The 14708-nt window shown below is 41.5% G+C and overlaps 1 protein-coding gene across 1 annotated transcript in view; it reads left to right on the top strand.

Moving 5' to 3' along the window:
* PDIA5 (protein disulfide isomerase family A member 5) overlaps positions 1-1945 on the top strand; it is a 99823-nt gene extending 97878 nt beyond the window's left edge. The window contains exon 17 of the mRNA XM_051623583.1: positions 1657-1945. Coding sequence (XP_051479543.1) covers positions 1657-1737 — 81 coding nt within the window. The 3' untranslated portion in view covers positions 1738-1945. The remainder of the gene's footprint in view (positions 1-1656) is intronic.
* Positions 1946-14708: the final 12763 nt, after the last annotated feature.

Below are 14708 nucleotides of genomic sequence, written 5' to 3'. Positions count from 1 at the left end.
GCAAAAATGCCAGAAAATAGAGAACTTACTCCTGTCAGTTCTGGATCTGGCTTGCATGTTTACTGCAAACGTGTTATGGGGCCTCCAGGCTGCCAAATGGTGACAGACCATTGGTTTCATAGCAGGGACAAAGCTGTCCTTTGGAGACTGGGGAAAACTAAATATCTCATTATCACTGAATCCAATTCACTCCTCAGGATGGAAAGGCCAATTGTGCCATCTAGTCCATGGGCTGAAGTTTCACTCTTTTTTCCTGTGGCCAGCTAGTTAAATGCTATGAATACAAGAGGCAGGAATGGCATTACTATCTTCTGTGATTGTAAAGTGCCCGAAAATAAGGGAGCAATCAAATTATTTGTGTGCATTCTTTGTCATAACCTCTTAGAGAGAGGTTATTCCTCAGCTGTGATTGATTGCCTGGAGAAACTAAGGATCTGCAAGAAAAATTTGGGGTCTTCAAGCTATCCAGTGATTTTGATAAGAGCCTTGCCTAAAAGTTATTGCTCCTATTACAGCAGGCCAAATTATAGAGAAGCATGAAGAAAAAAGCTAAATTCTGAGGTTCTTTGTAAGTCGGTATCTTAAGGAAGTCTGCATGGAGCTTTGGACCCACTTCTCTCCAGCATTATGGACCTCAGTAATTACTATTTTATGGTGCTGATCCAGGTGTTGTTATGGATACCGTGTTTAGTTCTGATTGTGGATCTTTTCTTAAAAGTAAAGATAGATGCAGTGGTCAAAAATTAAGTAAAATTTCAGCCTCCATTTTTGTATTTCTAACCCGTACTTACAGAAGTGATACATGGAAGGAAGGATCTGTGGTGTCTGATAAAAGGAATTTAGCAAGACAGGAGTGCTGTGGGGCAACAGCAATTGGGAAATGATTATCCCTATGCTTGGAAGTGGATTGACTAATCCCTTGCATGCAGCCAACACTTTCTTGGGTGGAATTAAAATGCCCAACAGAAACATTGCAATCTCTGTTGTGGCTGACAGTTGTATTCCCCCTCCACCTCTCCTGGGACCTATGGTCTTCTGCTTATGCAGCATCAAACTAGGTTTTGTTATCTCCTATCATGATAATGCTGGGAGCAGTGCTTAGCACAGTTCCTTCCATGGAGTTTCCAGGTCTGTTCACACCTCTGTTTCAGTAACAAGGAATTGTGCTGTTAAAGGGCTGCTCATTGGCACAACACCCTTTGAATCACCTTGGCCAACCACTTCGCAGAGTAAACCTCAGAGCAGTGGACGCCAGGAGACCTGTTTTCCGTGGCTAATTCTAGCACTAAATCAGTAGATGTCTAGCACAGGGAGGATACAAACGTGGCATGAAAATCTCTTCAAGCATTTTTGACGAAAGTTATCAGTAGCATTTTTAGGCACAGATTTCCCCATGTCCTATGTGATTTTAGGACCTTTTTCTCTGTGTCCCATCTCCTCAAAGTTTAACATATGGCACCTGTGTGGGTATTTCCCCCCTGCACTGCAGCAGAGCAGAGCTGGAGCAGAGCACTGCCCGATGAGGCAATGTGGAAGCAATAGTTGTTCCTTAGTTCATATTCTGCCATGGGATGCAGAAATTGTAAAGTGTTCTTGATGCATTGTTTTGGTTTGTTTGTAAAAGTGTGACCCGTATTTTTCTTTCTTCAAAACCAGGAGTCTGGATTCACCACTTTCATGCGAACACTGAGAGAACGAGACCATGAAAGAGTAGGAAAGAAGAAGGATGAATTGTAGTTTCTGCCTCAATCGAAGCTTCCGCTGCACTGTGAATGGTTCCAGGTCTTTTGTTAATGAACCTGAGACTTCACAAATTCTCAAGACAGAGACTTTTTTTCTTTTTTTTTTTTTTTTTTATAAACAGCCATGGCCATTTTGTACAATTTTGAAATAAAGTGAAACCACTTGATTTTTAAAATGAAAATAAATTAGAATGTTACCATAATGTTTTGAAGAAAACTTAGCAGTTTCTCTCATGTTGTGAGACTATGCCCACTGACACTCCTATGCAATATTTTTGTAGTCTGTCTGTAGGTGGTGTTTGATAAAGTGAATTATTTTTGTTTTAAGGTATTGCAGTACATGTGAAAAACAAAGGGGAGGGGACACTTTTTTTGTTGTTTGGTTGGTTTTGTTTTTTGAACCAGTGAAGGAAAGTGCAACTTGTAAGACACAGATTTATCAAATGCAGTTTTGCATTCTTGTGAAATAGTTACATGTTCTTGATTTGGGGGAACAATTTTAAGGTGCTCAGGGATAAAATAAGGTATATGCGTTAATGAAGACACTAACGTTGACCAGTCCAAATCTGTTGATTTAATTTAAATCTCTCTGGTCTTTAAATAAGGACTGTTTACATACCTTTATAGAATGTATTGAGTGAATTAAGCCAAGAATAAAAAATCAGTAGAGCATGGGTAAAATGAAAACTGAACCCTCCTTTTTTGACATCAGTATTGTCAAATGTCTCTGTACGTTGTGGTAGGAGTGATTAATTACCTTCTAGGGGTGTACAGTGACCCTTATAGGGTGTACAGTCTCCCTTCCAGTTCCAGTTGGGCCATATCAGATACGTGTTGGAAAGTGTTATGTTCAGCTGTTTTTGATAAATGCATAATCCTTTTGATAATGCAGTAATTATGTATATTATGCGTTTACGTGCCAAAAGTTAATCTGCATTTTTATATGGGAGTTTACCTTTTTGATCTTTAAGGAGTTGCATAAACAATCTCTTCTCTGACAAAAATCATCACTGTAAAACCTGCATTAGCAGCCGTTGAAATGTGTTAAACTCTTGATGCTTAAAAAAAACCCCTGACATTGATCTGGAGGTATTTGTGTCTTCAAAGCAGGGGAGAGGGAGGGGCAGGAAGTTGTGATTCACTTTGAACAAAAATTAAATTTAAAAAAAGACCAGTATTTTTATAATTAATTAGCCTTTTTCAGCTTCTTCCCCACTGGGTGTACGCCCATAGCTGGTGGGGGTTTAGGAAGAGCCAGCACGTGCAGGATGGGTGCCCACCAGCCCTTTGCTGGGGACAGCCCGGGGTCCAGGGGTGCTAGGCAGTACAGCGGGGTGTTTGGGGGAGTGAGCGTCGGCCTCTCTCTGCCTTGGCACTCAACAGGTGGACAAAACAGCTTTTTACAATGAATAACTATCTGTGCCTTGGGTCTGAATTCCTCCTCTTGCTCCTCAGTCTGCCAATCTCATTTTCTGTTGCTAGTTTGGTTCCTCAGTGAAGGCCATGCTAATGGACAACTCTGCACTGCGCTGTGCTGCTCAGGAGGTGAATGGCATCTTACCTCTTTTCTCAGTATTTTTTCCCTCTTCTCTCTTGCCCAATTAATGGCACTGTACGTTTGGCATTCATTAAGTTGCTGAAGTCATTAGTGAGTAATCTGGAATACTGGTAGCCAGATCAGCCTTGTATGGTAGCCAGCTTGTTAACCACAACATCAATTTGAACAGTGAAGGAGCTGTGCCAAGTATCTTCTCTTATTAGGTACCTGATGAGCCTCTTCACTCAAAAAATCAGCTGCCTGGTAGTCCCTAATATCCTACTGTGAAAGTAGCTTAATTTATTAGGGTTTTTTTCTGTGGTTTGTTTTGCTTTTTTTCTTTTCTGTTAGCATAGTTACTTCATGTTGTGCTTAGTGATTTTTACATAAGATCATGGTAATTTTCTTTCATGCCATCCTCATGTTAGTAGCAAGCATTTTGCCCTGCATTTAGGAAATAATACAAATTTATGCCACTTGATTTAAAACAGGAATTCTCTTGCTTACCCACAAACCATGAGGTATGATCGGTCCAGAACTTACTGGGGTTTTTTAATCTCAGAGTTAAAGCAGCTAGCATGAAAGAAATACAGTTCCCCAGAAGTGCTTGAGCATTTCTGTGCATGGGCTGTGCCTGTATTTGTGCTAATTGCTGAGAAACGTGTGCTTCTCAAAAAAAAAAAAAAAAAAAGGAAAAGGAAAAAAAAAAAAGAAATCATAGCTTGCCAGTAGAGACATCACTTGTCAGGATCATTCTGAATTATAGGCTTTAGTAAATGTTTAGGATAGGACAATTGCACACTGTGCTTCAGACCAGTAATTCCTTACAGCTGGTTACACCATAATAAAATTAAAATTAAGGATTCTCATTTTTTCCCCCTCAGTCTTTTGTCAGTTACTTCCTGGACTTGGGCATTCATTTTTTCTTGGCTAATCATGTGTTAATGCACAAATATAAAATATTTGAGAATAATTTACCTTCTGTTACAGGGTCATGACTAATCTGGTTTATAATCGGAATGATTTTTGAAAAATACATTTTGAACACAATAAACAATTACATCAAATGGCTGACAAAAGCCTTAGTTACTGTGAACTAGAGTGTATCATGAGCTCGGAGCTTTGCTTCCAAGGCTGTTTAATTAGTAGCTCAGGTTTGGATCCTAGTTGCACTGTTACACTGTTGCCTCCAGTAAAGCAGAAGTTGGTGTTTATATTTGCTAGTGAAGTCAGTTTATGTTTATATTTGCATCAGTCAAGCTGAAATTGATGTACTTTTTACAGTCTTTTCTACAAACTGTGAATGAAAAGTATCTTCTGTGTAAAACCTCTTACTTGGTGTGTTTAAACAGTTGGGCATTTCACACATTCAGACTTTCCAGCCCATTGCAGTAGATGCTCAGGCATCCAGAGCCAGGTGGGAATTTCTGCCATGGTTAAAAGTGATTAATCTGGGCTTTCAAATCGTGAATCATTTATCAGGAAGAAAACTGCTGACAACAAATGGTTTGTAGTGAATCAGAGATTCTGCTCTTGCAATTTTGAGTTTGGTCTTCCAGCCCTGTTAAAGTCTCAGGCATCCTTTACACCATTAACCCTAAGCAGATTAAGTCTTGTTGAGGAGGGGTAAAACGTGTACACAGCAGAGAGGCTGAGCAAGGATTTTGTGATCACTTTGTTTCTCAGCATTGGCTTAAGCAAGATATAAATAGCCCACAGGTCTCTGTTAGTCCTGGTGTTAGACCAGGAGATGGAGGGAAGTGGGACCAAGCATTTTGAGCAAACTAGTAGCAGCTGGGTAGGCAATGGATTCCCCATCTCATGAAAGGTCCTGAAATGTATGATTTGTTTCATCCACCAGAAGGAGGGAAAAGGCAGTCTGGAGAGAATCCCAGGAGAATGAATACTCTGGGATATGGGAGACCCAAACTGGAGGCCCAAGATGAGCATAAGTCCCCAGTCCTCTGCAACCTGAGAGGATAGTTTGGCTTCTGTTGGAATTACCTGTCTCTTTCTGACCCAATAACTACATCCTTATTTGCTCAAACTAGAGCAACTCCTACAGGAGAGACTGAAAGAGACTTACTTTCTGAATCAAGAAAAAGCAACCTAGCAAATCTCCATTTCCTCTTTCCTCCCCATGTAAAAATGCATTCTGGATCTGATAGCCCCATTGACCCTCCAAAGCATCCTAACTAGTAGCAGTTGCTTTAAACAGCCTTGGGAATTTTTTTTCAACTCCCACTCAGACCAGATTAGGTCCCTAAATCTTGCTGACTTAAAATTTTCTCAATAGTTATCCACAAAGATAGAATTATATTAATGGTCAAAAAAGATAAGAGGGGTGAGGTTTGTGTTCTTACAGCATGTCATCTGGGAGTGAAAAAGCAGATATCACTCCCATGAGTGAGCTCTAAGAGAATGCTTCAGAGAGAGACTTGTTTCAGGTGGGTTTGCTTCATGGGTGATTTTGGTTTTAGAATCTTACTGCTTTTCCAAAGAAAAGTCAGGACCTGGTGAATTAGTCTAGGCATCTTTTCATAGGCTGCTTTCCTTTTAAAAAATAAAAAGCAAAATCACACTCCATATTCTTGATCGTGCTACATTATGAGAAGGAAGTGTTCCCTGTATGGATTTCCTAGCATAATACTAAGTCCCTGCCAACTGGATTTTACAAACTATGAAACAAGTAATTTGCTCGAAACCACACTCGGGGGAGTGGGGACTGTTGTCCACGTGCACCTCATTTTAATTTAATAGGTTGACTTTAGTGTGATTGGGTCTGTAATGGTACAGCAGGATTGCAGGAGTAAATTCTGAAAAGTGAGAGGGGGAGAAAATTAGCTTTTATCGGCAGGTGCTGAGTGTCGGGGCCAAACACTGGCATTTCCTTTGCCTTTGGCAGCCCAGCATCTCTGAGCGTTCCATGGCTCCACTGGAACCATGCAGGCCTTTGGCTAATCCAGTTGTGTACCTAACTGCTCTGTGCTGGAACTGCTTGGAAACTAAGTTTCTCCTGTTATTTTCTTTGGCTGATGGTGAGAGGATGCTAGGCTGTCTCTGTGCGTCCTGCTTTTATTTACCGATTAAGGAAGGAGGGTACAAAGGAAAAGACTCCAAATACCATTTTATCTGCTGGCAACCAGGACTCCTGGAACCTCTGACTGACCAGTGCTGCTGAAATGCTCCCTGTGAAGCACCCTCAGATGGCTGGGCTTTTGCCAAGGTTTTGGCAGGCACTTGTAAGATCCGATGTTGAAAAAAATCTAAGGCAGCAGTTTCCAGACTCTGGTTTCTGTGGAGTAAAGCTGAACTCTGTGTTCATCAGCCCAGGGCAGCTGGTTTTGAGGTCTGGAAAAAAAAAAAAAAAAAAAAAAAAAAAAAAAGCCTGTCAGCCCAAAATTTAGGGAATTGCAGCTCCAGTGCTGGCCCATAATTACAGCCACGAGAATGCCTGGATGTTTCCACCCAGTTGCAGGACCTGGTCCTTGGTTACTAAGATTCCTGCCCCTGGAATTCCTCTGTCCTGCCCAGAGCACTCGCCACACTTGAAGGGGGATGGTGCTCTTTAAGGAACAATTATTCTGTGTTTGCTTAGAAAGCATCATAGTGCTAATTATTCTCATTAGCTTCAAGCCACTAATAAATTATCTTTCCTATTGCTCTTCCAACACTCAGTAATTACTGTTCAGTCAGATTTTGCAGATACTGCTTCCTCCCTCTCTGCAACACGATTCCCTGCAAGCATTCATCACAGGAAAAAAGCTTCTACGTGAACAAAATCTTTTCAAATTAGTCTCTGGTGCCCCAGTTAAGTGGGAGTCTACATCACAGGCATGCAGAAGAGCCTTCTTCATTAATATGTGCAATTCTGCACGAGCTGATTAGCTCTTGCAGCTCATTTGGTAGCAAATGTGGAAATCCGTCACACTCCAAATGCCAAATATGTGCACAGCTAAATTATGGAGAAGTAAGAAACTGCAAGAGCTGGGAGTCTTCACTTGGAAACAGAGGTCCTTATCCCATGCATTAAATTGGAGCTCTGGATTTATGTCGAGTATTTGTCACTCCTCTGCTTTGTCATTTTTTTGCTTGCAAGTTGAATAATTCTTCCTGTCGTGTCGATGGACCTTTCAGTATGCATGGGTGTTTAGTTCTTGTGCCAAACATTTGTAACAGACACCTGATAATCTCAGTTCCCATGAAGCAACAATAGCCATGACACAAGGCAACCTTCCTCGCACAGTACGTGCGACCAAATTGTCCAGTTCTTAATAATCCAGTTGCCATCACTTTTGTTTGTTCGTAAAAAACTTGGGAAGAGAGAAAGGTGTGAGAGATGGCTGGGCTACTGCTGCAAACGTTGAGTGCCCTCAGTCACTTATTCTGCAAGCAAACAAGGAAACTGGGCTTAAGAGCTCCTAGTTTGTGCTTCTGCTCCCCTTCATGCCAAGCAGCTGCACAGCCAGCCCAGCCTCAAGGCCTGGGCTCACCAGCTCCCTCCATTTTACTCTATTTCAGCGTGCAGAGGAGTTGCAGTGCAGACCCAGCTTCACCTCCCATAAGAGCAGTATTTTGGCACTATTTCCTGGCCGTACCAAAAAAGAGCTTCCAAATCCCCAAAAATTCCAGCGTGGGAAGCTGTCTTCCTCCAGACTGAATGTAAACTCTTAAAAAACATTTCCTAGGAAAATGTGCAGCATAGTGATGAAGCCCCCATCCTGTAGCCTCCAGGCTACTGGTGAGAGGATGCTTATTACTCTATTCCATGCTTATTCCTTGAGTGTGGAATGGGATGATCAGGTCCAACAATCTACAGCAGAGAACTCTTTGATCAAAGAGTGTAGGATTTCCTTACCAGGGAAGGTAAGCTCTGTGCTTGGGCTGGCCTGCAGTGGGTATGCAGTCCTCCCCAGTGGCAATATGGGCAAGACACTGTGGGCTGAGGCTTTTTTTTCTCCCTTTTCAAAGAGGAGCAACTTGCCTTCAAGGCAGACCTTGCTCAACACAGCGGGGGCATGGGAAAGCTGCTGCAGAGGTGCAGAGCCCCTGCGATGCTGCCCAGCTCCTTGCAGGTCCTTCAGGACTCTGGGGTCCATTGCTCCTTCCACCTGCAGGAGACCATAAAAGGATAGCCACAGGACCCCTGACTTTCCTAAAAAACGCATCTGTGCCAGAGCCTGCTGTAGGCAAGAGGGCAGAATAAAAGGAGGGAGTGCAGAAGTCACAGAAGCAGAGTTCAGCGTGTAATAAAAGCCATGTCTCTCTGATGAGGTACTGCAGTATTAGGTTCATTAGGTATATTTTGGATGGATGTATAATCTTAATTGTTGTGTATTGTTTGTATTGTAATCCTAAGATCCAGGTCCTCATTATGCTAGATGCTGTACAAATATATAAGAGACTGTCATGCATGGAAAGGCTTTTATTATGTAAATAGTCAGGTTAGGGAAAAAGAGGTGGTGTTATCTCTGTTCTACAGATGAGGCAGTGAGAGGGGAAAAAATGAGAAAGTGTTTTGCCCAAGGACACGCAAAGTCTCTGGGTCAGCAGAGGACTTGAAATTCAACTCTTGATTTAGTTTCTTACCAGCTCTTTCAATTTGTGTAGTGCTCACAATATAATTAAAAATTAAATACAAAGAAGACTATCCCATGTGTAATTTATCTCTATCTGGAACAATCATCCTGTACCTCTCTGCCAAATCCTCCCCAACTCTTCTCTGTTTCTTCAAAGTCTGTTTTTCCTCCATGCCCATTTCCTCTGATCACCCTTACAAGTCAAGTCACTCACTGGATGTGTTGTCCTCTGATTTCCCGCAACATTTATTGTGTTTTGAGTTGGACTACCAACCCGTTCAGGAAGAGACCTGTCCCATGTGGGGCCATGTCTCAGCTAGAGCAGCTTGCTGAATTTATATTCCTGTCCTTTTAAAAGTGGTACTAGCAATATTTAGAATAAAGAAGGCTGCATATACATTTTTGCTAGTGAATATAGCGAGGCATTCAATATATTTATAAGTGCTGCTCAGCCCTACCTGCTAGTCAAAAACACATAGTGATGTAATTAACTAATCTATACTAATGATAAATAAACCATGGGTTTCACTCAAAAGGCACAATATATTCTCCTTTGTGTACATCAATGTTTCATGTCAGGCTTTAGGAAAGAATGTGGGAGGAGAGAGTTTTAGAAGTCATGACAGTCACTGCAAAACAGAATAAAATGGAATTGACATTTACTAAGGCTACATAATACCAGACTAATTTAATAGCTTTCTTTGATACAGTAATTAATTAGCTAGACAAAGAGGGGAAATCTGACTGCCTGGACTTCAATTAAGTAGTTGATGAGGAGCTGTGTATAAAATTCTATTTCCTACCTGGAGAAGTCTGATATATAAAGGAACTGTAAGGCATACATGGCATTAGAAGAAGAGAAGCTGAACTGTGTTGGAACTAAATTATTCAGAGCTCCTAAGAAGTAAGTGTTAAGACTGATTGTTATTGTTATTTTCATTAATCACTCATTTGGAAAACAGAGGTGTCTGATTATTAAAATTTATCAAAGTCACCAAGTTAGGAAGTTAGCATCAGCATAAAGAAAGTTCAGAATATCCCACAGCAAGAACTGAATGTCCTTGAAGAGTGAAGTATTAAGAGAGTTAGTAGCTGAAAAAATTCTGCAGGAAACTTGCAACAACACAGAAAGACTTCTAACCATTTGCCCCAGTGCAGGGTGGGCATGAAAAAGGCAATTGAAACCCTAAAATGCAATGGGAGAGAGACTTCCCTATGATCGAAGGAAGCATGAACATCCTTGTAAAATACCCCAGTAAGATTTTGTTTGAAATAATACACATGGCTGTGATCAATGAAGTTAAAGAAACGGAATCAGAAAAGGGCTGCTAAGATGAGGAGGAGACTGGAGAACCCTTCATAGAAGGAAACTGTGTGCACACAGCTTGTTTAGCAGCTGAAGGTCAAGATGGGGTTTGATTACTCTTTTAAATACATCAGGTAGGGGAAATACTGAAGGTAGGGAATTTGGAATGTGAGCAAGTGGGTATAAATTGGCCATGAACAATTTACACTATGGATGAGGTGTTCTTTTTCCACCTGCACAGTGCGGGTGTAAAAATGATAGGGGCAAAACCATACCTAGTATTAATGTGAAGCTCACAAAATGCATTAAATGGACTGTGTGTTCCAGTTGCCTGCAGCACCTGGGGACTGGATTTGATAACCCAGAAGTCCTGCCAGGCCTGTGTCTTAGCACATTCCTGTGTCTTAGCAGGTTTCTATTATTGTGAGCTACCACCTCCATCTTATAATCTTATTAGATATTACAGTATCTAATAATCCGTTCAGTCTGGAGAAACCTTCCTATCCTTCTGAATTAAATTTCAAATTGAACATCCTAACTGTGGATTACAAAGCCATATGTGGCTTTTTTCTTACTCAGTTAAGTTTGTTGTGGCTATTATATACAAAGACAAATTTCTTTAGGGACTAAGAGTTCCTTGAAGATAAATTATACTGTTTATGGCACAACGGTACAAGCAAATAAGGATTTTCTTATTTATTGTAACTGTTTAAATGGCTCCTAATGTAATTTTTGGCCTCATGAAGTGATCAGCTTGGAATGACTTTCCCTTCTATGAAAATATTTAAACACAAAATCTGCCAATGTGTTCAATTACAGCCATGTAGGGAACTAAAGGCACTATGTGTACTAGGAGTATATTCATGTGTCTTTCCAGATCAGCTGCTTCTACCAGAGAGGAAATAAAGGAAGCAGAGAAGCTCCAGAGAGAGACTGTTACTGTTGAAATTGCTTGGGACACAATCATCAGGAAAGCTCACTTGTGTTATTTCCATGAGCCCAAGATGCTGATAGCCCTGTAAATAAAAATGCATGAACAACACGTCAACTAATTGAGATGCAGCATGAAGATTACTTTTCAGAAATATGATGTTCTTTATGCAGGAGATCATGCTGGGCCCTGCTGCAACAAGAGCCATTGGGATAACGCTGTGTTTTGTTCTAACATCTGCATTTGTTACCAGTGAGATACTTTATGTGACAACATGGGGTGGCTTCAGACTTGTAAGGCCCTTGAGAATTAAACACTATTGTTCCATGAAAGAAACTCATCTGCCCAGCACAGGCCCTTATGACTGAATCAGCAGAGAAGGCTTTTAAAAGAGAAGCAAGGAAATAAACTGGATATTTTGCTGCTGATTTTTATGACCTTGCTCACACTTCTGCAGATGCTATGTTAGCAAGAACAGTTCATTCCAGTGAATATTATCTTAACTCTTGTGATTATGGACACAGGTTTCTCCGAAACTTCTAAAACCAGATGCGATTTTTTGAGATTGCAGAATTGTTAGAAAGTCACAGGTTCTCAACCAGCACCATGATTTCAGGAGCCTTATTTGAGGTTTTAAGCATTCGTGATGAAGCTGGGCCAATTCAACATAAATTCGCTGATTCAACCAATCAGTTTTTTTCATGGGAATTGGCACTAGCATCCAAGAAACAGGAAGCACAATAACTGGTCTCCAGCTAAAGCACCAGCTTGAGTAATACCTCCAGCTTCAAGCACCAACCTTTAATAAAAATACAGAAAAAAAGAAAAAGTCCAGAGAAAGGAGCAATAGAAGGATAATGATGTTTAGTAAACAGAAGTGTTTGGTGGTTGTTGTTTGTTTGGGTTTTTTTTGTGGTTTTTTTGTTGTTGCTGTTTTTTTTTTTTCAAAAAAGATGAAAGGCTTTGGGTTTAATTAGTCTAAATCAGAGAAGGCTTTCATTTCCCCTGTAAAAATGGGTTACAAAGTGGATCAGCAATCTAATCTATTCCACAGTTTAATTTGCTGCAAAGAAAACTGAAGTTGAATTTTCTGAATGAGCTCCTGAGGGTCCTTTCAGACCTTTACCTTCCTGCTTCTCCTCTGACTGCATCACCGACGAGCACAGCTATTGCCAGCTCCTCAGGCTGGATTTTTTTCTTGCGGAAACTTGCTTTAAAAAGTCGTGTTTAAATCCAGCAGATATCCAGCAAATCCACCCAGTGCCTAAGGGTTTGTTTTCCCTACACTTAGTCATTTAACCCGAAGCGTATACATGCGGCTGGAAATGCCTGCTCCCCCTGCAGCGAATGAGGAGAAATAGCAGCAAGAAGCTTCTTCCCAGCGGGCGATTTCCGGATCCTTGAACTTGGGTGAGACAAACCCCGTCCCAGCTTCTCTCAGGAGTGTTCACCGTTCGTTTTTCCTTCGTCTGGATTATGAGACATTAAGCAACCACCTGGCTTCATTATTTTTCTGTACTCCTGAAGACACACCTCGGTGTCATCTCTGAGGAGTGTGACACTAGTCCTTCCCATCCAGCTCCCTCCAAACTCCGATTCTATAGGTACCCTGCCTCACACTCCCATCTCCTCACCTCTCCTCCTCCTTTTGAAACACCTACATTTCTCCACCGTGGTTTCCCTTTGAACTGACTGGATTCACTTCTTCGGAATCTCAGTTTTATCTCTGGCTGCAGCTTTCACTGATTTACTCACTGGGTGGGGCCCCTCTGACAACATTTTACTGTCTTCGTGTCCTAGGGGAGTCAATGGGACAAGCAAAAAAAAAAAAAAAAAAGCTATTTTAAGTGTAACTGGCTTTTTAGTCATGTAAATTCCTGGATAACAGGTATGATTTAAGTTCACTGTGAGAGCTGGGAGTGCCAGAGTTATAACTGCACTTCTGACTCTGCCACTACCTCCCTCAGTGACTGTGTGTAATTTATTTAAACTCTCAGGGCCAGGTTTACCTGAAAACAGAGTGTTTAGTTTTTTCCCCCTAGGAATGTGTAAGTCTTAACTAATAGATATGTGTATTATTTTTGAAGCCCTGCTTACGTAAATGCAAAATGCTCATTTTATTTTTTTTTTTCCCTTTAAAACATTTACAAGTGGTCAGGAGAATTTTAGGGTTGAAAGAGAAACAATTCGGAAGAAGTAGGAAAATTAGAATCACACAGGTATGCACTTATCACAAACCTTTAGGCAGCCCCTAATTAAACAATCACTACTTCTCAGCTCTACAGTGGATGTTATCAGAAGCTGTTCAATTGTGTAGCAGCTTGTAATATTGTGCACTCTGTTTATACAGGATAAAGAGTCTCTGGAAATTATTCAGATTAACGTATCATCTTCCAAATGCTACGGCTGTGCCTACCCAGTCAGGACTGAGACGTTCCTATGCTTGGCTCTACAAAAGTCTGACAGGGAACAGTTTCTTCCTGACAGGCCTTGATATCAACTTGGAAATGCAGTCACTTATTTCAACATGCAGAGGCTCCATCCAGAGGCTTAAGCAAGACTTGCTCATGGCCCACATCTGTGGCAGTTTCCCCCAGCAACCAGCTTTCACTGCAAGAGGGACGCTCAGAGAAGAGTCTTTTTCCTCTGGTGTCCAGGATATCACTTTTTCCTTTCTGCTTTTACATTCAGAGCAAAACTACCTCCCCAAGCACCTGCAGGTGGCCTCTCCTGAGGTGACCTCTCCACTCACCTGCACCTGCATTCCCTTCCCACATCTCCACACCACCTGTGTCTCCTGACTCCCCACCTCACCACCTTCCTGGCTCATTTTGAGTCCGCTCTGAAAACAATTTTTCTCTTTTTGCCAGCCTGCCTTTCACCTCTGTTACTCAACTCTATGGTCCTAGTTAACCTTGTACCCTTTGTTGCAGCCTCGTTTGACACAGAGAACTTGATTCCTCAGCGTGGCCCAGCTTTGCTGGAAGCACGGAGGAGGGAGCCTGCAAGCTGAAAGGGCAACACTAATCTCCAGAAACAGCAACTTACACCTGGTTTTAAGATTCAAGAGATCATTTCACTACACCTGGATCACTGACACTCACAAACATTGTCTCAGGGGCAGGGAGTGATACCCCACTGGTATCTGGGGTCTCTGTAGGTGTCCATTTAAAACAGATCACGCTGCTTAGAGAAGGCAGATGTGAGGCTGGAGGGTGTTGATGAGCTTTGGTGCTGCCCTCCTGATTTGTGAAGCTCAGCAGAGCTCGAAAGTCCAGAGTGTGAGGTGTATGACCTTGATGCCAACGCTCCAGCCAAGCAGTTGGATAGTTAAGGAGTAACAGATGGAAGAAGAAATTAAAAAGCCTTAGTGAGGAAATAAGCTGCTTTTGTTTGTCATTTGAGCCAATGGACTAAAACTGTGTGATGTGTTAGGAAAACAGTAAAATCGAGGAGCAATACATGAAGAAGATAATTCATGTATCCATAACAAATGTTTTAAAATTGGAACCTCACTTTGGGATTAGTAATCAGATTTGCCAGCTTTTGGTTTTGTATTGTTATTTGTTGTTGAAACATGCCTGGTTGACTTGTCTGGAGATGAGTGACATTA

The sequence above is a fragment of the Apus apus genome, chromosome 6 (genome assembly GCF_020740795.1).
Source record: "Apus apus isolate bApuApu2 chromosome 6, bApuApu2.pri.cur, whole genome shotgun sequence".
Classification (NCBI taxonomy): Eukaryota; Metazoa; Chordata; class Aves; order Apodiformes; family Apodidae; genus Apus; species Apus apus.
Note: the sequence above shows the minus strand (reverse complement) of the source record. Positions and strands in the feature narration are given on the sequence as shown.